Raw genomic sequence first — 24,837 nt, 5'->3', positions numbered from 1 at the left:
ATGATCTTAGCAGACGTAACTAAGATCCATTTGCTGTTCTCACACATTCTGAGGAGTGAGGTACTTCAGAGGGGGAATGGCGTGCAGGTTTTCCTGCAGATAAGGTATGTGCAGTAAAATATTTTTCTAGGAATGGAATTGACTAAGAAAATACTGCTGATACCGAAGTAATGTAAGTAAAGCCTTAAATGCAGCGATAGCGACTGGTATCAGGCTTACTAATAGAGATACATACTCTTGTAAAAATGTGTTTTAAAACGTTTGCTGGCATGTTTAATCGTTTTTTAACATATGTTTGGTGATAAAACTTATTGGGGCCTAAGTTTTTTCCACATGGCTGGCTTAAATTTTGCATAGAAACAATTTCCACTGTTATAGTATAAAAGTTACAGTTGGTGCAGTTAAAATTACAAACAGTGACATTCAGCTTCCCTCAGCAGTCCCCTGCATGCTATAGGACATCTCTGAAGGGCTCAAAAGGGCTTCAAAAGTAGGAGCTGTTATGACTGTTTAAAACATATTTTTCGTTTTGTTAATCTGTTTTTTGTATTAAGGGGTTAATCATCCATTTGCAAGTGGGTGCAATGCTCTGCTAACTTGTTACATACACTGTAAAAATTTTGTTAGTTTAACTGCCTTTTTTTCACTGTTATTTCAAATTTTGGCAAAATTTGTTTCTCTTAAAGGCACAGTAACGTTTTATATATTTGCTTGTTAACTTGATTTAAAGTGTTTTCCAAGCTTACTAGTCTCATTATTAGTCTGTTCTAACATGTCTGACATAGAGGAAGCTCTGTGTTCATTATGTTTTAAAGCCATGGTGGAACCCCATCTTAGAATGTGTACCAGATGTACTGATTTCATGTTAAACAATAAAGATCATTTTTTGTCTTTAAAAACATTATCACCAGAGGATTCTGTCGTGGGGGTAGTTATGCCGACTAACTCTCCCCACGTGTCAGACCTTTTGACTCCCGCTTTAGGGACTCACGCTCAAATGGCGCCAAGTACATCAAGGGCACCCATAGCGTTTCTTTACCAGGGGATTCTGTCGAGGGGAAAGTTATGCCGACTAACTCTCCCCACGTGTCAGACCCTTCGACTCCCGCTTCAGGGACTCACGCTCAAATGGCGCCAAGTACATCAAGGGCGCCCATAGCGTTTATTTTACAAGACATGGCAAAGGTGGTGAATAATATTCTGGCAGCAGTATTAGTCAGACTACCTGAAATTAAAGGAAAGCAGTTAGCTCTGGGGGTAGATACAGAGCATACAGACGCTTTAAGAACCATGTATGATACTACCTCACAATATGCTTAGTCTGTGGGTGATTTTTTTTTGACTCAGGGAAGATGATTTAACCTGATTCTGATATTTCTACATTTAAAATTTATGCTTGAGAACCTCCACTTGTTGCTCAGGGAGGCTTTGGCTGCTCTGAATGAATGTGTACAATCGCAGGGCCAGATAAATTGTGTAGACTGGATAAATAATATGCAGTGCCGGTGTGTACTGATGTTTTTCCAATACCTAAAGAGGTTTACTAAAAAAAAAAAAATTTTTTTTAATAAGGAATGGGATAGACCAGGTGTGCCGTTCTCTTCCCCTCCTATTTTTTAAAAGAATGTTTTCTAATAGTTACCACCACACGGGACTTCTGGCAGACAGTTCCTAAGGTGGAGAGAAGAGTTTCTACTCTAGCTAAGCGTACCACAACCTCTGACGAGGACAGTTGTGCTTTTTAGATCCAATGGATAAAAAATGTTTATTCAACAGGGTTTTATCCTGCAGCCCCTTGCATACATTGCTTCTGTCACTGCTGCTGCGGCGTTCTGGGTTGAGTCTCTTGATGAGGCTTTACAGTTAAGCGACTCCATTGGATGAATATATTTGACAAGCTTATGCTAGCCAATTCCTTTGTTTTCTGATGCCTTGTTCATTTGACTAGACTAACGGCTAAGAATTCTGTTTTTTACTATACTGGCGCGCAGAGCGCTATGGCTTATATCATGGTCAGCTGTCGTGACTTTAATAAATAAGCTACTTAACTTCCCTTCAAGGGGCAGACCCTATTCGGGCCTGGTTTGAAGGAGATTATTGCTTATATCACTGGAGGAAAAGGTCATGCCCTTCCTCAGGATAGGTCTAAATCAAGGGCAAAAAAAAAAAAGTCTAATTTTCGTACCTTTTAAAAACTTCAGGGCAGGTGTGGCATCCTCTTCCTCTAAGGCAAAACAAGAGGGAATTTTTGCTCAGTCCAAGGCGGTCTGGAGACAATCGGACCTGGAACAAAGATAAGCAGGCCAAGGAGCCTGCTGCTGCCTCTAAGGCAGCATGAAGGAACGGACCCCTATTCGGTAACGGATCCTATAGGGGGCAGACTTTCATTCTTTGCCCAGGCGTGGCCAAGAGATGCCCAGGATCCCTAGGCATTGGAATTTATATCCCAGAGATATCTTCTGGATTTCAAAGATTCCCCCCCCAAAAAAGGGGAGATTTCGCCTTTCACAATTATCTGCAAACCAGATAAAGAAGGAGGCATTCTTACATTGTGTACGAGATCCATCCAGTTCCAAGAGAGGAACAGGGACAGAGTTTTTACTCAAATCTGTTTGTGGTTCCCACGGAGAGGGAACCTTCAGACCTATTTTGGATCTAAAGATCTTAAACAAATTCCTCAGAATTCCGTCATTTAAGATGGAAACTATTCGTACCATCTTAACTATGATCCAGGAGAGTCAATAGAGGACTACAATGGATTTGAAGGATGCTTATCCTCACATTGTGATGCATAAAGATCACCATCGTTTTTCAGGTTTGCCTTTCTAGACAGGCATTACCAGTTTGTAGCTCTTTCCTTTGGGATATCTACAGCCCCAAGAATCTTTATGGAGGTTCTGGGGTCGCTTTGGCGGTCCTTAGACCGCGGGGCATAGAAGTGGCCCCTTATTTAGACGACATCCTGATACAGGCGTAAAACATCCAAATTGCCCAGTCTCATACGGACGTAGTACTGGCATTTCTGAGATCACATGGGTGGAAAGTGAACAAGGAAAGAGTTCTCTATCCCCAATCTCAAGGGTTTCCCTCCTAGGGACTCTGATAGATTCTGTAGAAATGAAAATTTACCTGACGGAGTCCAGGTTGTCAAAGTTTCTAAATTTCTGCCGTGTTTTTTTTTTTTCTTCATCCCATCCGCGCCCTTCGGTGGCTCAGTACATGAATGAAATCGGCTTAATTGTAGCGGCAAGGGACATAATACCGTTTGCACGTCTACATTTCAGACCGCTGCAACTATGCATGCTCAGTCAGAGGAACGGGGATTACACAGATTTGTCCCCCTGTTAAACCTGGACCAAGAGACCAGAGATTCTCTTCTCTGGTGACTATGTCGGGTCCATCTGTCCAAGGGTATGACCTTCCGCAGGTCAGATGGGACAATTGTTACAATAGATGCCAGCCTTTTAGGTTGGGATGCAGTCTGGAACTCCCTGAAGGCTCAGGGATAGTGGACTTAGGAGGAGACCCTCCTTCTAATAAATATTCTGGAACTGGGAGTGATATTCCATGCTCTTCAGACTTGGCCTCAGTTAGCAACTCTGAGGTACATCATACTCAGTCGGACAATATACACGACTGTGGCTTACATCAGCCATCAAGGGGGAACAGAAGTTCCCTAGCGATGTTAGAAGTCTTACAATAATTTACTGGACAGAGACTCACTCTTGTCTATCAGCTATCCATATCCCAGGTGTTGAGAACTGGGAGGTGGATTTTCTAAGTCGTCAGACTTTTCTTCCGGGGGAGTGGGATTTCCTCCGGAGGTCAAGACCAAGCAGGAGAGGGCTTTGGTGTTTTTGACAGCGCCTGCGTAGCCACGCAGGACCTGGTATGCAGATCTGGTGGACATGTCATCCTTTCCATCACGGTCTCTGCTTCAGAGACAGGTCCCTCTACCTCAGGGTCCTTTCAACCATCTAAATAGAATCAATCTGAGATGGACTGCCTGGAGACTGAACGCTTGATGTTATCAAAGCATGGCTTCTCCGAGTCAGTCATTGATACCTTAATACAGACATGAAAGCCTGTCTCTAGGAAAATTGAACATAGATATGGTGTAAATATCTGATTGTTATGAATCCAAGGGTTACTCATGGAGTAAAGTCTGGATTCCCAGGATATTATCTTTTCTCCAAGATGTTTTTGAGAAAAGGGTTGTCAGCTAATTCCTTAAAAGGGGACAGATTTTTACTCTGTCTATTTCTTTGCACAAGCGTCTGGCAGGTATTCTAGACGTTCAGGCATTTGGTCAGGCTTTGGTTAGATCCAAGCCTGTGTTTAAAACTGTTGCTCCGCCATGGAGCTTAAACCTGATTCTTAAGGTTCTTCAAGAAGTTCCGTTTGAACCTTTTTTGTTCCATAGATATCAATCTTTATCTTGGAAAGTTCCTTTTGGGTAGCTAATTCCTCGACTCGTAGAGTCTCCAAGTTATCTGTGTTACAATGTGATTCTCCTTATCTGGTCCTTCGTACGGATAAGGTAGTCCTGCGTACCAACCTGGGTTTTTTCCTAAGGTGGTATCTAACAAGTACATCACTCAAGAGATAGTTGTTCCATGCTTGTATCCTAATCCTTCCTCAAAGAAGGAACGTCTATTACACAATATTGGACGTGGTTTGTGCTTTAAAGTTTTACTTACAAGCTACTACAGTTTTCATCAAACGTTCACCTTGTTTGTTGTCTATTCTGGACAGAGGAGAGGTCAAAAGACTTCAGCAGCCTCTCTGTCTTTTTGGTTAAAAAGCATAATTCATTTAGCTTATGAGACTGCTGGACAGCAGCCTCCTGAAGGGATTACAGCTCATTCTACTAGAGCTGTGGTTTTCACTTGGGCCTTTTTTAAATGTGGCTTCTGTTGAACAGATTTACAAGACGGAGTCTTGGTCTGCGCTTCATACTTTTCAAATTTAACAAATTTGATACCTTGCTTCTTCGGAGGCTATTTTTGGGAGAAAGGGTTTTTTACAGGCAGTGGTAACTTCCGTTTAAGTACCTGCCTTGTCCCTCCCATCATCCGTGTACTTTAGCTTTGGTATTGGTATTCCATAAGTAATGGATGATCCGTGGACTGGATACACTTAACAAGAGAAAACATAATTTATGCTTACCTGATAAATTTATTTCTCTTGTAGTGTATCCAGTCCACGGCCCGCCCTGTCACTTTAAGGCAGGTAATTTTTTCATTTGAACTACAGTCACCACTGCACCCTATGGTTTTTCCTTTCTCTGCATGTTTTCGGTCGAATGACTGAATATGGCAGTTAGGGGAGGAGCTATATAGCAGCTTTGCTGTGGGTGGACTCTTGCAGCTTCCTGTTGGGAAGGAGAATATATTCCATAAGTAATGGATGATCCGTGGACTGGATACACTACAAGAGAAATAAATTTATCAGGTAAGCATAAATTATGTTTTTCATCAGACAGGAGTCGACATTTATAATTCCCTGTGTTGTAAAAGGAGCCTATCTACACCTTAACCAAAGAGCAAAGAGAGCGACAAAAAACACTTAAGTTTAGACCCATCTAGTGACTTCACAAGGCACAAACCAAGAATGCGAAACAACACTCCCTGTTATTAAAGAGAGAGAAAACTTTATATGTAATATGTAATATACCCAACATGTCCTGAAACAAAAGTCATCATTATTGGTAGTTAGCGTAAGATAGTCGTAACATATATTACTGTCTTTAGGAAGATGCGTTGTGTGTACTACAGATGCTGCTTAATCCACTTCTGTCACAGTCGCACCCCAACTTTAGTTGCTGTTGTGGAGAAATGAGGCCTTCACTATCAATTGCGTGGGGGGCACTAGGAAGTCTAGAGTCCAGCGCTTTGTCCCCAAATACCCCCTGCAGTACTGTGAAGGTCATCCAATGCCCCTCCTGAAAACGGAGGCCCCTCCATCTCTCAAAGAACAAGACGCAAGCAGCCAGCCATACAATGCTCCCCCAAATATTGTTGAGAGTGCGGTTGCAGCGTGTTTCACAAAAACAAGCTTGGTAGCTTTTCGATCCTCTGCTTTTGTCACCCTTGTGTCAGAAATGCAGCCCTGCACGCTTTCCAACTTAGGTAGGAGGCTCAAGATCTTAGACTTCTTGTTGCTAGTTAGCTCAGCCGCTTCTGACTCCGTCGCCATGTTGGGTTCTGTGTACTTTTTGGTAGCTTTTCGATCCTCTGCTTTTGTCTCCCTCTTGTCAGACAAGCAGCCCTGCACGCATTCCGACTTAGGAAGGAGGCTCAAGATCCTAGACTTCTTGTTGCTAGTTAGCTCAGCCGCTTCTGACTCCGTCGCCATGTTGGGTTCTGTATACTACTTCCATGTTATAATTTGATTTAGTATCTTCGTCTTGAGCTGATCAAACCCATGTAGCAATTTATGCTCAATATCAGCCAGAGTAGCCTGCAATTGTAAATCAAAGTCCACTTCCATGCTTCTATGGTTTTTGAAAAAGTTGCCATTGGGATTTTCTTCATCAAGCTATTTTAGAGCTTCACTCATTGGTACCTTCAAATAATTGGTATCAGCTGAAGCCGCATATTTTTCCTTTTGAATATTAGGTAGTTTATATGCAGGATGACCCACTGAAATTTAGATAATTAGTGGATTTTCATTCTAGGAAACAGAGCTTCTAGATTATCAGACTAAGGCAGCATTTCAACATTCTTACCAACACTGTCTTATAGCAAGCTAGAGGCCTTCATCTTGGCAAAACAGAGGCGTCTCAAACATAAACAAACTTGGTAAACTAAAATCTCCTGAAGATTCATGTGTGTTGTAGGCATGTGCATTATTTTGTGCTTCGTTCGTGGAGCCCAAACATTTCTGCAGAATTCAGCTATTTTGTGAAGCAAAGCCCGAAATGGGCCACAGTCTATGGCATTTTTTCGGCTCCAGATTTATTTGCAACACAAAATGATCTGTGCACATACAGATATTTGTGTGTTGTACTTTTTCTCAAATATATCCAGAGCCGAAAATAGCTGAATGCCATAGACTGTGGCAGTTTTTCGAGCTTTGTTTCAGAAATGGATACCGAAGCTTGAAATAATGCACATGCCTAGTGTGTTGTCTGAATAATAACTGATATTTGTAAATGGATTTATATGAGATAGCTATAGCTCTTAAATATGCATTTCAGTTCTAATCTAATTTTAATTTCATCTGCCTCCATTATGTTACAAGAGGTTCTTGTTTTTATGATATTTTTCTTTTTGGCAGGTGCCTTTTGGCCCACTCGCCTTCATGCCAGGGAAGCTTGTCCAAACAAATGAAATAACCGTTTTACTTGGGGACAATTGGTTTGCGAAATGTTCAGCAAAACAAGCCATGACACTTGTGGACCATAGAAAAAAACGTATGTATTTTACAAATATTAAATATTAAAATCTGTTTTGAGGCGTTATGTGCCACAACGTTTGTTTTTAGGTATGCAATTCTTTCTATAGTTACCTAAGCTCAACCTAGGTCCTTATCCTATTTACACTTCTACTAAGTCTTGCTGGTAATTATTTTTTTATTGAATTTTATGTTAAAAACAAAACAACCCCCCCCCCCCCCCGATAAAACAGCCAATATGAAAGTAGGATCAAATAAAAGTTAAGTGGGTTCTTTGACTGTTTTTTGAGAGAATGTACTTTCTCTTGGGAGATTTAAAAACTCCCAAAACAAACTAATTTGTTCACCCTTTTATGTTGTAGATTCTGTTTAAAAGAAATGAAATTTTTTAAATGTTATTAATTACACTACACTTTAATTTCTGAGCTTTATTTAAACCTTTTTTCTTATCTTTGCATTTAAATGTCCATTTAGTTTTTCCTCATGTGTGATGTATTTTCAGCAGATCTTACACTTTTATTTAAGCTGATGTTTGTTTTTGTCTTAAGTGTAGCTATCAAACACATAATGTAGAAACAAGAAGGAATACATTATGTAACAAAGTTAAACACATTTTAAAACTGCTGGTTTTGAGACTTGCGATATTTTGATAATATTTGCATGCTCATACCTCAACCAATATAAAATGTATCATATTTATTTCTTAAGGTGGTCAGAGTCCACGATTCCTTACTGTTGGGAATTTATCACCTGGCCACCAGGAGGACACACAGACGCCTTACACAAGAGCTTTAATATCCCTTCTACTTCCCTGACCCACCTAGTATTTTCTTTGCCTTGCTTAGGAGCAGGTGAAGACAGAGGTGTTAAGGATTTTATTTAAGAATTACAGGGATATTATTGCAATTTTTCCCTTATAAGGTAAAACTTGGAAGAGAGGGACTTAGAAGAGTACTGGCTTTGCAATGTTAATCTCCTTGCAGGAGTAATTGTCACAAGCTATGGGTGTCACTGTGACAGTTCCTTTAGCTTCCTCCTGTTAGGCCATGTAGATATACTCCCTCAGTATATCCTCTACTTTTAGTTACATTACTGGATGGGCAAGCTCCTGTATCTTCAAGTCTTATTCAGGGTAAGATCAGTGGAGTTTGCAGCTACTGGGTAAGTACCTGCATCTTTTTACAGTCCTCAGGCAATTAGCAGGCACACTAATTTAGTGTATATCATCATATATTCCTGTTCAATTTTGGCTCTCGGACAGATAAGTAGGCTTTAACTTATATTGGGCACACTGTTTCCCACTATGTCAGAGGCACTGTGTATTTATGGTTAACTTCAGTTGCTCTTTTTAAAATATTGCCACCTTAAGGGTTCCCGCACATCTGTCATGGCTGCCAGTTGTACAGATTTTTTTTATTTTTTTTATTTATATATTTATTTTTTATTGGGTTATGTACAACAAAAGTCAAATAAAGGCACTTTTTCAACAATTCAGATTAGAAGGCTGTAATTGCAAAATGTCCAGAGCTGAGAGGTAAGAAATCTCCCTACCCTCAAAAGATTCAAGCCATCAGTCCAGGTGAGGTTTAGTCTATTCATCCCTGCAAAAGTCTTTGGCATCCTTGAAAATTACAATTCTAAAGAGATCACTCGTCCCTCGTTGCCTTTGCTCTTAAAGGGCCATTATACACTCAAAGAAATATAGGCTATTTAAATTAAGCACCAAAAGAAGATAAAGTTTGTAATTGACAAGTATTAGCAATTTTGCTGCTAACTCTCCTAAAAATGATTATAAAGTTTGTAATCCTCTCAGTGAATGAGAATACGAACTTAATCTCCACTAGCTTTAGAGCAAGGCTTTTTCTACACTCCCTATCTAGTGTCCTTTACAGCCAGCCCCCATGCTGGGGCTGTCTGTGTAATAGATAAGGCTGTCACTTACAAATCCCCTCACCTCTCTCAGCCGTTTCTTCCTTACTATTTACACTGGCTGGGCACGATCTCACTCCCCCCTGACTCTCTCCTCCCGGTAAGCATTCAGTAGACACAAGGGGGAATATTCCACTCACAGCTCTGTGAAACATGATCCTGAGATGTTTTACAGAGCTGTGTGTGAGAATATTCAGAGTGCCGTAGTGAGGACAAAGAGGGAGTCAGATTTATGCACAGTTGCACTGTTTTTTTTATATGGGCAGATGTATTTTACAAGTATATCAGCTGAGCCTGAGAGATGTAGAGCTTTTAATTGTATCTGTAACAAACTGCACATGAGCTAAATCACAGGGATTCTACCCCAGCACCAGCAGTGTCTCAGTTTTATCTGCACCTCGGCAACATCCAGAGCTCCGCCCCCAGCTTTACAGCTACAATATGAATATTTATGAGGAGGCAGGAGAGTGGGAGTAGATGGGGGCGGAGCTCTGGATGTTGCCGAGGTGCAGATAAAACTGAGACACTGCTGGGGTAGAATCTCTGTGATTTAGCTCATGTGCAGTTTGTTACAGATACAATGAAATGCTCTACATCTCTCAGGCTCAGCTGATATACTTGTAAAATACATCTGCCCATATAAAATAAACAGTGCAACTGTGCATAAATCTGACTCCCTCTTTGTCCTCACTACGGCACTCTGAATATTCTCACACACAGCTCTGTAAAACATCTCAGGATCATGTTTCACAGAGCTGTGAGTGGAATATGTCTACTGAATGCTTACCGGGAGGAGAGAGTCAGGGGGGAGTGAGATTGTGCCCAGCCAGTGTAAATAGTCAGGAAGAAACGGCTGAGAGAGGTGAGGGGATTTGTAAGTGACAGCCTTATCTATTACACAGACAGCCCCAGGAAAAACATATGTAGACCGGATAACCGTTAATTTCTGCTGTTAATTATATCTTAGGAGTAGGATCAGCAGTGACATATATTCAGATCAAGTATGTGCTTTTAGGTGGTGTAGCTGGGGCTACCGGAGATATATCATGCAGAACAGGACAAAACATGTTAGATCAAGATGCTGCGCCACACTATGCATCCGTCTCCTTTTATCTGTGTTCAATCTGCTTAAACTATGGATTGCTAGGGGTTGCTTAACTGAGCTCTTTTTCCAATCCCCACCATCACCTGTGGCTTAAAACATGTTTGCTGGATAATCATGTTCCCCACTCGTTTATGGGCTTCAGCCCTGTGGCAGTGCACTTACTGGGGATGCGGTTTAGCACGGCATGACAACATTTATGACAAGCTTGCTGATTATCGGCTCCCAGTTCTGACAAAGTCCCTTATTTACACTTTAACTTGCCTTTGTTGTGGTCGTGGGTGCTGATCACGGCTATGGCTTTCGCGGGTTTCCGGCGTGTACAGGCCGGTGCAATTGGCTGTTTATCAGCCGCTGCTAATGAGGCTCCAGATAATCCCCAACGTTACATCTGGCGGTCCTTTTGTTGGCGATGCTGCGTAGTACTTCTGGGCCAAGTTTTCTTCCCGATCAGGGCATTATTAAAGCCTCTCAGCCAAATAGGGCTCAGGAGCTGTTTCAAGCCGTGGCCATTTCCCAGGCTGGCTAGCTCCGCCCCACCAAGTTGTACAGGATTTTAGTTTATTATTAACGGCAGCAGTAGTACATCCAGGCTGTCGCCTAACAGCTCCTGAGCAATCAGTGTTGACGAGTTTCACTGCGTGCTGTTACACACTCAAGTCTATGTCAGAGCGTCGCTGCAAGACTGTCACACTTCAGAGAATGTGCCTGTTCCACAGCATTTATCCTCAATAGGATCAAGGGTTTATATCTCCTTTAGGGAGATTATTTGAACAGCTTGGGGTTATTTATAACTGCTTTAATGTGAGAGTTCTGGGGCTTTTGACTTGGACCAAACCGGTTTCACTTTCGTTTTTGAGTGTTGTGCAGCTCATAATAGCTTAACGCCTTTTTTCATAGGGATAGTCCTGTCCTACACACCACGTGACCGCGTGCAATCTTTTCATTTTTCTACAATCCTGCTGTGGACATCACTCCTAAGGAGAGCGTCTTCACTGTTAGCTGGGTCTAGTTTTTTGTTTGTCCTTCTGTGGATATATACTTAGCTATGGATGACTCTGTTACTACATTAGAAGGTTCCGCTCCTTCTGTACTGATTAATAATTCCTGTTTATATTGTGAGGAGACCATGGTTTTCCCGCCTGCTCAATTTTGTTCCATTTGTCTAAACACTGTTCTAAAGTCTAAGAAGGGTGAGAAGCCTGATAACACTCGGAGTCCCTTCTCAGTCTTCTTCGATCACATGGATGGAAGATAAACTTGGAAAAGAGTTCTCTTACTCCAAATACCAAGGAATTTCCTGGGGACAATAATAGACTCCATTTTCATGAAAATATTTCTCACAGATCAGAGAAGTTGCAAGCTAACTACTGTATGTCTTGCCCTACAGGCCTCCTTGAGACCTTCAGTGGCCCAGTGTATGGAGGTGATTAGACTCATGGTGTCCTGTATGGACATCATTCCCTTTGCCAGATTCTATGTCAGACCCTTAAAACTATGCATGCTCAGACAATGGAACGGCAACCATTCAGATCTCTCTCAACAGATTGTGCTGGACAACCTGTCGAGAGACTCGCTCTCTTGTTGGCTCTGTCCAGATCATCTGTGCCAAGGCACGTGCTTCTTAAGACCGTCCTGGAAGATTGTAACTACAGACGCAAGCCCTTCTGGCTGGGGAGCCATTTGGGGTGCCAAGAAGGCACAAGGGCTGTTGTCTCAGGAGGAGTTCTCCCTTCTGGTCAATATATTGGAACTCCAGAGAATCTTCAATGCTCTGACGGCTTGGCCCCTTCTGGGTTCGTCCCAGTTTATCAGATTCCAATCAGACAATATAACTTTGGTTGCCTACATCAACCATCAGGGGGGAACTTGAAGTTCCTTGGCGATGAGAGAAGTATCTCAGATACTAGAATGGGCTGAAACTCACAGGTGTATGCTGTCCGGGTGTGGACAACTGGGAAGCGGACTTCCTCAGCAGGCAATGGATAGAAGGCTATGGTGACTTCCCTATGTTTCTGGTTGAGGAGTATCCGCTTAGCTTACGAGACAGCGGGACAACAGCTTCCTGAGAGGATAGCGGCTTATTCCACTAGAGCAGTGGCTTCCACCTGGGCTTTTAAGAACAAAGCCTCTATGGATTTGTAAGGCGACTTCCTGGTCCACCTTACACACTTTTTTTTTTTCTCTCTAAATTTTACAAGTTTGATGAGTTTGCTTTGGCCTCAGCTTTTGGAAGAAAAGTTTTGCAGGCTGTGGTGTCCTCAGACTAGGGTCCGCCTCTCTTTTGTTCTCGTTATTCCTTTAGTGTCCTCTGGAGCTTGGGTATAGTTTTCCCAACAGTAAGGAATGACGTTGTGGACTCTCCCTGCCTTATGGAAGGAAAACATAATTTATGCTTACCAGATTCCTTACTGGCAGGTAGTGTCTATGACCCTGCCGTATTTTTTTTTTTTTATTATTTCTTCTGGCACATTTATACCCTGATGTTTCTCCTACTTTTCCTGACTGGGAGGATCAGGGGAAGTGAGAGGGTTATTTTTAAGCCTTTGGCTGGGGTGTCTTTGCCTCCTCCCAGTGGCCAGGTGTTGTATTTCTCAACAGTAAGGAATGAAGTTGTGGACTCTCCCAGCCAGGAAGAAAAAGGAATTTATCTGGTTTAGCATAAATTATGTTTTTAGCAATTACCGAAACCTGGCTATCTTCTTCCGACACCGTTTCCACTGCTACTCTCACACATGGTGGTCTTCACTTTAGCCATACTTCTGGCCAGGTGAGAAACATGGCAGCGGTGTTGGGATCCTGCTCTCCTCCTCCTGCACTTATCAGTACCTACCTCCAATTCCATGTCTCTCCTCCTCCTTTGAAGTCCACTGTATTCGCCTGTTCTCCCCCCTCTCCCTCGGAGTGGCAGGCAAATATATCGCCCTCCTGGACCGACCTCCCAATTCCTTGACAACTTTGTCGCCTGCCTTCCTCACTTTCTCTCTACAAATATACCAACCCTAATTCTTGGGACTTAAACATTCCTATTGATAACCCATCTGCCCCTGCTGCCTCTAAATTTATTTCATTCACATCCTCGTTCGGTCTCTCACAATCCACCCTATTCCCTACTCACAGTGATGGACACTCCATCGGCCTGGTATTTTCCTACCTCTGCTCTTTATTTGACCTCACCTGTCGCCCTTTTCCCATTTCAGACCATCACCTGGTCACCTATATTATTAATGCAACAGCTAAACCCACTTCTCTGTCCCACCGCCGCACCTGTAGAAATCTGCACCCTGTGGATCCGCTCCAATTTTCAAAAATCATTCAAGATCTCCTCCCTTGCACTTTCACTGTAACCTGCTCTAATCTTGCTACAGCCCACTATAACAAAACTCCTCTGCACTAGACACACTTGCCCCTCCCAAACTGCGCAAAACATCACACCGTCAGTTACAGCCCTGGCACTCTCAGCAAACACGCTATTTGCAAAAATGCTCCCGTACTGCTGAGCTTGTCTGGAGGAAAACTTACTCTGATTTCATACACTATACATTTATTCTTTGTTCATACACTTCTGCCCTTCACTTAGCCAAGCAAACCTACTTCTCTTCTCTCATATCTACTCTTTCCTCAAACCCTAAATGACTCTTCTCCATTGTTAACTCTCTCTTCTACCCACCTGCTCCACCCCCTGTCTATCTTTAGTGTTCAAGACCTGGCAGGCTACTTTTTAAACAAAACATTTACTATCCGAAGCAACATCCCAACACCAACCTGCAATATTCCAACAACAGGGCCCAGTTACTCCCTCTGCAACCCTCTGCATCTTCCATACAGCCACTAAGAATGAAGTTTCTATCTTCCTCACGCCTCGCTCCTTGCCAGCTTGACCCTATCCCTTCCCATCTAATACCCTCCCTGTCTTCCACCCTCACTCCTGCTCTTACTCGCATCTTCAACCTATCTCTCTCTCTACCTGCTCATTCCCATCTTCTTTCAAACACTCAAAAGTCACTCCCATATTTAAAAAAACCTTCCCTCTACCCTAATACTCCTGAAAGCTACCGCTCCATATCACTGCTTCCACTTACATCAAAACTCCTTGAAAAACTAGTTTAAAATTGCCTAACCCACTTCCTGTCCACTAACTTCTTGCTTGACCCCCTGCAATCTGGATTCTGCCCCAAACACTCAACTGAGACTGCCCTTACCAAGGTTACTAACCATCTTCTCTCTGCTTAAAGTATTAGCCACTACTCTATACTCCTCTTACTTGACCTCTCACAGTTGACCACCCCCTCCTCCTAAAGACTATTAGCTCTTTTGGCCTCTGTGACACTGCTCTTTCTTGGATTTACTTCTGTATTTCTGACAGGTCTTTTTGTGTGTCATTTGCTGGCGACGACTCCTCTACAATGCCTCTGTCTGTTGGAGTACCTCAAGGATCTGTTCCGGGTCCTCTACTCTTCTCCATTTATACTTCTTTACTGGGTAAACTTCATCAACAGTTATGACTTCAAATATCACATCTATGCCGATGACACCCAGATCTACCTCTCCACCCCTGCTCTCTCTCCCGCTGTCTTTTCTCATGTCAGCGACTGCTTATCTGGTATTTCTTCCTTGAGGATCTCTCACCACCTAAAGATTGACATTTCCAAGACTGAGCTCCTTCTAATCCCCCCCCCCCTCAAGCTCTACACCGACTTCTGACTTTTCTTGTTGACGGCATCACCTTTTCCCCATCGCCCCAAGTCTTACATTTGACTCAAATCTATCCTCCGCCCCCCACATCCAATCGCTTTCTACATCCTGCTGTAATCACCTATGCAATATTTCCAAGATTCACCCTTTTCTGACGGCTAACACCAGAAAGCAAATAAGCCCTCCCTTGTTATGTACAAACTTGACTACTACAATAACCTACTTTCTGGCCTTCCTCTTTCCCCCTTCAATCCATCCTAAATGTTTCTGCCTGGCTAATCAACCTTTTTGATCGCTCCGTATCTGCTGTCCCTCTCTGCGAGTCCCTTCATTGGCTCCTCATTCACAGCAAAATTAAATTCAAAATTCTCCCTCCTACATACAAAGCTCTCACCAACGCCGCTCTTCACTACCTATCCTCTCTAATAAACAAATATACTCCAGCCCGCCCACTAAAATCCAACAATGACCTGCTCCTTGCATCTTCAACTATAACCTCTTCCCATGCTAGACTACAGGGGCGCAATCCGATATCGATCGCAGTTTGCGGCGCAAGCGAGGAGACCGGCGTCGCCCGCAGTTTCAGCTCGCAACTCGAGCCATCCCATATAGGTCGCCGTCAGATGCTAACGTGCCGTAAGTCTCACAAACCAGCGATGTCCAGAAATCTGCGCAAGTACAAATTTCTGGCGTCGCCAGTGACTTGCGCCACGTTAGAATCTGCCGGCGCCTATAAAACCTGACTAAAGTCTAAAACACCCGCACTGTCTAACACGCCTCCCTAACATAGCCCGCACTGTCTAACACGCCTCCCTAACATAGCCCGCACTGTCTAACACGCCTCCCTAACATAGCCCGCACTGTCTAACCCTCTATCCGCTATCCCCCCTCACTATCCTAACAATAAAAAAGCTATTAACCCCTAAACCGCCGCTCCTTTACCCCGCCGCAACCTAATAAAGTTATTAACCCCTAAACCGCCGCTCCCGTACCCCGCCGCCAGCTATATTATATCTATAACCCCCTAAAGTGAGCCCCTAACACCGCCGCCATCTATATAAAAATTATTAACCCCTAATGTAAGCCCCTTACACCGCCGCCATCTCTATTAAAATGATTAACCCCTAATTTAATCTACCTACCCCGCCGCCAGCTATATTATCTATGTTAACCCTAAGTATATTATAGTTAATATAGGTATTACATTATATATATTAACTATTTTAACCCTAATTATATTAGGGTTAATATAGTTAATATAGTTACTATAGTATTTATATTAACTATATTAACTCTATCTAACCCTAACTAAATTTATATTAAATTAATCTAATTCATTTATAAACTAAAATATTCCTATTTAAATCTAAATACTTACCTATAAAATAAACCATAAGATAGCTACAATATAATTAATAATTACATTGTAGCTATGTTAGGGTTAATATTTATTTTACAGGTAAATAGTTAATTATTTTAACTAGGTATAATAGATATTAAATAGTTATTAACTATTTAATATCTACCTAGTTAAAATAATTACCCAATTACCTGTAAAATAAATCCTAACCTAAGTTATAAATACACCTACACTATCAATAAATTTAATAAATTACAAACATCTATCTAAAAATACAATTAAATTAACTAAACTAAATTACAAAAAAAAACAAACACTAAATTACAAAAAATAAAAAAAAGATTACAAGATTTTTAAGCTAATTACACCTATTCTAAGCCCCCTAATAAAATAATAAACCCCCAAAATAAAAAAAATTCCCTGCCCTATTCTAAATTAAACAAATTTCAAAGCTCTTTACCTTACCAGCCCTTAAAAGGGCCTTTTGTGGGGCATGCCCCAAAGAATTCAGCTCTTTTGCATTCAACAAATACAATCCCCCCCCCATTACAACCCACCACCCACATACCCCTATTCTAAACCCACCCAAACCCCCCTTAAAAAAGCCTAACACTACCCCCCTGAAGATCTCCCTACCTTGTCTTCACCACACCGGGCCGAACTCCTGATCCGATCCGGGCGATGTCGTCCTCCAAGCGGCAAAGAAGAATTCTTCCTCCGGCGACGTCTTCCTCCAAGCGGCAGCAAAGTCTTCATTCTTCCGGCGGCATCTTCAATCTTCTTTCTTCGCTCCGCCGCCGCGGAGCATCCATCCCGGCCGACTGCTGAACTTGGAATGAGGTACCTTTAAATGACGTCATCCAAGATGGCGTCCGCCGAATTCCGATTGGCTGATAGGATTCTATCAGCCAATCGGAATTAAGTTAAAAAAATCTGATTGGCTGATTGAATCAGCCAATCAGATTCAAGTTCAATCCGATTGGCTGATCCAATCAGCCAATCAGATTGAGCTCGCATTCTATTGGCTGATCGGAACAGCCAATAGAATGCGAGCTCAATCTGATTGGCTGATTGGATCAGCCAATCGGATTGAACTTGAATCTGATTGGCTGATTCAATCAGCCAATCAGATTTTTTTAACTTAATTCCGATTGGCTGATAGAATCCTATCAGCCAATCGGAATTCGGCGGACGCCATCTTGGATGACGTCATTTAAAGGTACCTCATTCCAAGTTCAGCAGTCGGCCGGGATGGATGCTCCGCGGCGGAGGAGCGAAGAAAGAAGATTGAAGATGCCGCCGGAAGAATGAAGACTTTGCTGCCGCTTGGAGGAAGACGTCGCCGGAGGAAGAATTCTTCTTTGCCGCTTGGAGGACGACATCGCCCGGATCGGATCAGGAGTTCGGCCCGGTGTGGTGAAGACAAGGTAGGGAGATCTTCAGGGGGGTAGTGTTAGGCTTTTTTAAGGGGGGTTTGGGTGGGTTTAGAATAGGGGTATGTGGGTGGTGGGTTGTAATGGGGGGGGGGATTGTATTTGTTGAATGCAAAAGAGCTGAATTCTTTGGGGCATGCCCCACAAAAGGCCCTTTTAAGGGCTGGTAAGGTAAAGAGCTTTGAAATTTGTTTAATTTAGAATAGGGCAGGGAATTTTTTTTATTTTGGGGGTTTATTATTTTATTAGGGGGCTTAGAATAGGTGTAATTAGCTTAAAAATCTTGTAATCTTTTCTCCAACATAGGTGTGTCCGGTCCACGGCGTCATCCTTACTTGTGGGATATTCTCTTCCCCAACAGGAAATGGCAAAGAGCCCAGCAAAGCTGGTCACATGATCCCTCCTAGGCTCCGCCTACCCCAGTCATTCTCTTTGCCGTTGTACAGGCAACATCTCCACGGAGATGGCTTAGAGTTTTTTAGTGTTTAACTGTAGTTTTTATTATTCAATCAAGAGTTTGTTATTTTAAAATAGTGCTGGTATGTACTATTTACTCAGAAACAGAAAAGAGATGAAGATTTCTGTTTGTATGAGGAAAATGATTTTAGCACCGTAACTAAAATCCATGGCTGTTCCACACAGGACTGTTGAGAGCAATTAACTTCAGTTGGGGGAACAGTGTGCAGTCTCTTGCTGCTTGAGGTATGACACATTCTAACAAGACGATGTAATGCTGGAAGCTGTCATTTTTCCCTATGGGATCCGGTAAGCCATGTTTATTACGATGGTAAATAAGGGCTTCATAAGGGCTTATTAAGAATGTAGACTTTTCTGGGCTAAATCGATTCATTTTTAAAACATATTTAGCCTTGAGGAATCATTTTATCTGGGTATATTGATATTATAATATCGGCAGGCACTGTATTAGACACCTTATTTCTCTGGGGCTTTCCCAAAGCATAAGCAGAGCTTCATTTTCGCGCCGGTGTGGCGCACTTGTTTTTGAGAGGCATGGCATGCAGTCGCATGTGAGAGGAGCTCTGATACTTAGAAAAGGCTTTCTGAAGGCGTCATTTGGTATCGTATTCCCCTTTGGGTTTGGTTGGGTCTCAGCAAAGCAGATACCAGGGACTGTAAAGGGGTTAAAGTGTTAAAACGGCTCCGGTTCCGTTATTTTAAGGGTTAAAGCTTCCAAATTTGGTGTGCAATACTTTTAAGGCTTTAAGACACTGTGGTGAAAATTTGGTGAATTTTATACAATTCCTTCATGTTTTTTCGCAATTGCAGTAATAAAGTGTGTTCAGTTTAAAATTTAAAGTGACAGTAACGGTTTTATTTTAAAACGTTTTTTGTACTTTATTATCAAGTTTATGCCTGTTTAACATGTCTGAACTACCAGATAGACTGTGTTCTGAATGTGGGGAAGCCAGAATTCCTGTTCATTTAAATAAATGTGATTTATGTGATAATGACAATGATGCCCAAGATGATTCCTCAAGTGAGGGGAGTAAGCATGGTACTGCATCATTCCCTCCTTCGTCTACACGAGTCTTGCCCACTCAGGAGGCCCCTAGTACATCTAGCGCGCCAATACTCCTTACTATGCAACAATTAACGGCTGTAATGGATAATTCTGTCAAAAACATTTTAGCCAAAATGAACCCTTGTCAGCGTAAGCGTGGCTGCTCTGTTTTAATTACTGAAGAGCATGACGACGCTGATATTAATATCTCTGAAGGGCCCCTAACCCAATCTGAGGGGGCCAGGGAGGTTTTGTCTGAGGGAGAAATTACTGATTCAGGGAACATTTCTCAACAGGCTGAACCTGATGTAATTGCATTTAAATTTAAGTTGGAACATCTCCGCATTCTGCTTAAGGAGGTATTATCCACTCTGGATGATTGTGAAAAGTTGGTCATCCCAGAGAAACTATGTAAAATGGACAAGTTCCTAGAGGTGCCGGAGCTCCCAGAAGCTTTTCCTATACCCAAGCGGGTGGCGGACATTGTTAATAAAGAATGGGAAAGGCCCGGTATTCCTTTCGTCCCTCCCCCCATATTTAAAAAATTGTTTCCTATGGTCGACCCCAGAAAGGACTTATGGCAGACAGTCCCCAAGGTCGAGGGAGCGGTTTCTACTTTAAACAAACGCACCACTATACCCATAGAGGATAGTTGTGCTTTCAAAGATCCTATGGATAAAAAATTAGAAGGTTTGCTTAAAAAGATGTTTGTTCAGCAGGGTTACCTTCTACAACCAATTTCATGCATTGTTCCTGTCACTACAGCCGCATGTTTCTGGTTTGATGAGCTGATAAAGGCGCTCGATAGTGATTCTCCTCCTTATGAGGAGATTATGGACAGAATCAATGCTCTCAAATTGGCTAATTCTTTCACCCTAGACGCCACTTTGCAATTGGCTAGGTTAGCGGCTAAGAATTCTGGGTTTGCTATTGTGGCGCGCAGAGCGCTTTGGTTGAAATCTTGGTCGGCTGATGCGTCTTCCAAGAACAAGCTACTAAACATTCCTTTCAAGGGGAAAACGCTGTTTGGCCCTGACTTGAAAGAGATTATCTCGGATATCACTGGGGGTAAGGGCCACGCCCTTCCTCAGGATCGGCCTTTCAAGGCGAAAAATAGACCTAATTTTCGTCCCTTTCGTAAAAACGGACCAGCCCAAAGTGCTACGTCCTCTAAGCAAGAGGGTAATACTTCTCAAGCCAAGCCAGCTTGGAGACCAATGCAAGGCTGGAACAAGGGAAAGCAGGCCAAGAAGCCTGCCACTGCTACCAAGACAGCATGAAATATTAGCCCCCGATCCGGGACCGGATCTGGTGGGGGGCAGACTCTCTCTCTTCGCTCAGGCTTGGGCAAGAGATGTTCTGGATCCTTGGGCGCTAGAAATAGTCTCCCAGGGTTATCTCCTGGAATTCAAGGGACTTCCCCCAAGGGGGAGGTTCCACAGGTCTCAGTTGTCTTCAGACCACATAAAAAGACAGGCGTTCTTACATTGTGTAGAAGACCTGTTAAAAATGGGAGTGATTCATCCTGTTCCAATAAGAGAACAAGGGATGGGGTTCTACTCCAATCTGTTCATAGTTCCCAAAAAAGAGGGAACGTTCAGACCAATCTTAGATCTCAAGATCTTAAACAAGTTTCTCAAGGTTCCATCTTTCAAGATGGAAACCATTCGAACTATTCTTCCTTCCATCCAGGAGGGTCAATTCATGACCACGGTGGATTTAAAGGATGCGTATCTACATATTCCTATCCACAAGGAACATCATCGGTTCCTAAGGTTTGCATTCCTGGACAAACATTACCAGTTCGTGGCGCTTCCTTTCGGATTAGCCACTGCTCCAAGGATTTTCACAAAGGTACTAGGGTCCCTTCTAGCGGTGCTAAGACCAAGGGGCATTGCAGTAGTACCTTACCTGGACGACATTCTGATTCAAGCGTCGTCCCTTCCTCAAGCAAAGGCTCACACGGACATTGTCCTGGCCTTTCTCAGATCTCACGGCTGGAAAGTGAACGTGGAAAAGAGTTCTCTATCCCCGTCAACAAGGGTTCCCTTCTTGGGAACAATTATAGACTCCTTAGAAATGAGGATCTTTCTAACAGAGGCCAGAAAAACAAAACTTCTAGACTCTTGTCGGATACTTCATTCCGTTCCTCTTCCTTCCATAGCTCAGTGCATGGAAGTGATCGGGTTGATGGTAGCGGCGATGGACATAGTTCCTTTTGCGCGCATTCATCTAAGACCATTACAACTGTGCATGCTCAGTCAGTGGAATGGGGACTATACAGACTTGTCTCCGAAGATACAAGTAAATCAGAGGACCAGAGACTCACTCCGTTGGTGGCTGTCCCTGGACAATCTGTCTCAAGGGATGACGTTCCACAGACCAGAGTGGGTCATTGTCACGACCGACGCCAGTCTGATGGGCTGGGGCGCGGTCTGGGGATCCCTGAAAGCTCAGGGTCTTTGGTCTCGGGAAGAATCTCTTCTACCGATAAATATTCTGGAACTGAGAGCGATATTCAATGCTTTCAAGGCCTGGCCTCGGCTAGCGAGGACCAAGTTCATACGGTTTCAATCAGACAACATGACAACTGTTGCGTACATCAACCATCAGGGGGGAACAAGGAGTTCCCTAGCGATGGAAGAAGTGACCAAAATCATTCTATGGGCGGAGTCTCACTCCTCCCACCTGTCTGCTATCCACATCCCAGGAGTGGAAAATTGGGAAGCGGATTTTCTGAGTCGTCAGACATTGCATCCGGGGGAGTGGGAACTCCATCCGGAAATCTTTGCCCAAGTCACTCACCTGTGGGGCATTCCAGACATGGATCTGATGGCCTCTCGTCAGAACTTCAAAGTTCCTTGCTACGGGGCCAGATCCAGGGATCCCAAGGCGGCTCTAGTGGATGCACTAGTAGCACCTTGGACCTTCAAACTAGCTTATGTGTTCCCGCCATTTCCTCTCATCCCCAGGCTGGTAGCCAGGATCAATCAGGAGAGGGCGTCGGTGATCTTGATAGCTCCTGCGTGGCCACGCAGGACTTGGTATGCAGATCTGGTGAATATGTCATCGGCTCCACCTTGGAAGCTACCTTTGAGACGAGACCTTCTTGTTCAGGGTCCGTTCGAACATCCGAATCTGGTTTCACTCCAGCTGACTGCTTGGAGATTGAACGCTTGATTTTATTGAAGCGAGGATTCTCAGATTCTGTTATCGATACTCTTGTTCAGGCCAGAAAGCCTGTAACTAGAAAGATTTACCACAAAATTTGGAAAAAATATATCTGTTGGTGTGAATCTAAAGGATTCCCTTGGGACAAGGTTAAGATTCCTAGGATTCTATCCTTCCTTCAAGAAGGATTGGAAAAAGGATTATCTGCAAGTTCCCTGAAGGGACAGATTTCTGCCTTGTCGGTATTACTTCACAAAAAGCTGGCAGCTGTGCCAGATGTTCAAGCCTTTGTTCAGGCTCTGGTTAGAATCAAGCCTGTTTACAAACCTTTGACTCCTCCTTGGAGTCTCAATTTAGTTCTTTCAGTTCTTCAGGGGGTTCCGTTTGAACCCTTACATTCCGTTGATATTAAGTTATTATCTTGGAAAGTTTTGTTTTTAGTTGCGATTTCTTCTGCTAGAAGAGTCTCAGAATTATCTGCTCTGCAGTGTTCTCCTCCTTATCTGGTGTTCCATGCAGATAAGGTGGTTTTACGTACTAAACCTGGTTTTCTTCCAAAAGTTGTTTCTAACAAAAACATTAACCAGGAGATTATCGTACCTTCTCTGTGTCCGAAACCAGTTTCAAAGAAGGAACGTTTGTTGCACAATTTGGATGTTGTTCGCGCTCTAAAATTCTATTTAGATGCTACAAAGGATTTTAGACAAACATCTTCCTTGTTTGTTGTTTATTCAGGTAAAAGGAGAGGTCAAAAAGCAACTTCTACCTCTCTCTCTTTTTGGATTAAAAGCATCATCAGATTGGCTTACGAGACTGCCGGACGGCAGCCTCCCGAAAGAATCACAGCTCATTCCACTAGGGCTGTGGCTTCCACATGGGCCTTCAAGAACGAGGCTTCTGTTGATCAGATATGTAGGGCAGCGACTTGGTCTTCACTGCACACTTTTACCAAATTTTACAAGTTTGATACTTTTGCTTCTTCTGAGGCTATTTTTGGGAGAAAGGTTTTGCAAGCCGTGGTGCCTTCCATTTAGGTGACCTGATTTGCTCCCTCCCTTCATCCGTGTCCTAAAGCTTTGGTATTGGTTCCCACAAGTAAGGATGACGCCGTGGACCGGACACACCTATGTTGGAGAAAACAGAATTTATGTTTACCTGATAAATTTCTTTCTCCAACGGTGTGTCCGGTCCACGGCCCGCCCTGGTTTTTTAATCAGGTCTGATAATTTATTTTCTTTAACTACAGTCACCACGGTACCATATGGTTTCTCCTATGCAAATATTCCTCCTTAACGTCGGTCGAATGACTGGGGTAGGCGGAGCCTAGGAGGGATCATGTGACCAGCTTTGCTGGGCTCTTTGCCATTTCCTGTTGGGGAAGAGAATATCCCACAAGTAAGGATGACGCCGTGGACCGGACACACCGTTGGAGAAAGAAATTTATCAGGTAAACATAAATTCTGTTTTTTTTATTTTTTGTAATTTAGTGTTTGTTTTTTTTTGTAATTTAGTTTAGTTAATTTAATTGTATTTTTAGATAGATGTTTGTAATTTATTAAATTTATTGATAGTGTAGGTGTATTTATAACTTAGGTTAGGATTTATTTTACAGGTAATTGGGTAATTATTTTAACTCCACGGAGATGGCTTAGAGTTTTTTAGTGTTTAACTGTAGTTTTTATTATTCAATCAAGAGTTTGTTATTTTAAAATAGTGCTGGTATGTACTATTTACTCAGAAACAGAAAAGAGATGAAGATTTCTGTTTGTATGAGGAAAATGATTTTAGCACCGTAACTAAAATCCATGGCTGTTCCACACAGGACTGTTGAGAGCAATTAACTTCAGTTGGGGGAACAGTGTGCAGTCTCTTGCTGCTTGAGGTATGACACATTCTAACAAGACGATGTAATGCTGGAAGCTGTCATTTCTCCAACATAGGTGTGTCCGGTCCACGGCGTCATCCTTACTTGTGGGATATTCTCTTCCCCAACAGGAAATGGCAAAGAGCCCAGCAAAGCTGGTCACATGATCCCTCCTAGGCTCCGCCTACCCCAGTCATTCTCTTTGCCGTTGTACAGGCAACATCTCCACGGAGATGGCTTAGAGTTTTTTAGTGTTTAACTGTAGTTTTTCATTATTCAATCAAGAGTTTGTTATTTTCAAATAGTGCTGGTACGTACTATTTACTCAGAAACAGAAAAGAGATGAAGAATTCTGTTTGTATT

The 24,837-nt window shown here is 42.8% G+C and overlaps 1 protein-coding gene across 1 annotated transcript in view; it reads left to right on the top strand.

The window, feature by feature from the left end:
• The window catches only part of URI1 (URI1 prefoldin like chaperone), a gene marked incomplete in the record, with an annotated part of 867,239 nt that overhangs the window by 273,744 nt on the left and 568,658 nt on the right, over positions 1-24,837 (top strand). Inside the window, 1 exon segment of the mRNA XM_053701783.1 lies at positions 7,282-7,417. Coding sequence (XP_053557758.1) covers positions 7,282-7,417 — 136 coding nt within the window.

The sequence above is a fragment of the Bombina bombina genome, chromosome 1, assembly GCF_027579735.1.
Source record: "Bombina bombina isolate aBomBom1 chromosome 1, aBomBom1.pri, whole genome shotgun sequence".
Lineage (NCBI taxonomy): Eukaryota > Metazoa > Chordata > Amphibia > Anura > Bombinatoridae > Bombina > Bombina bombina.
This window is presented reverse-complemented; position numbering and strand designations above follow the sequence as displayed.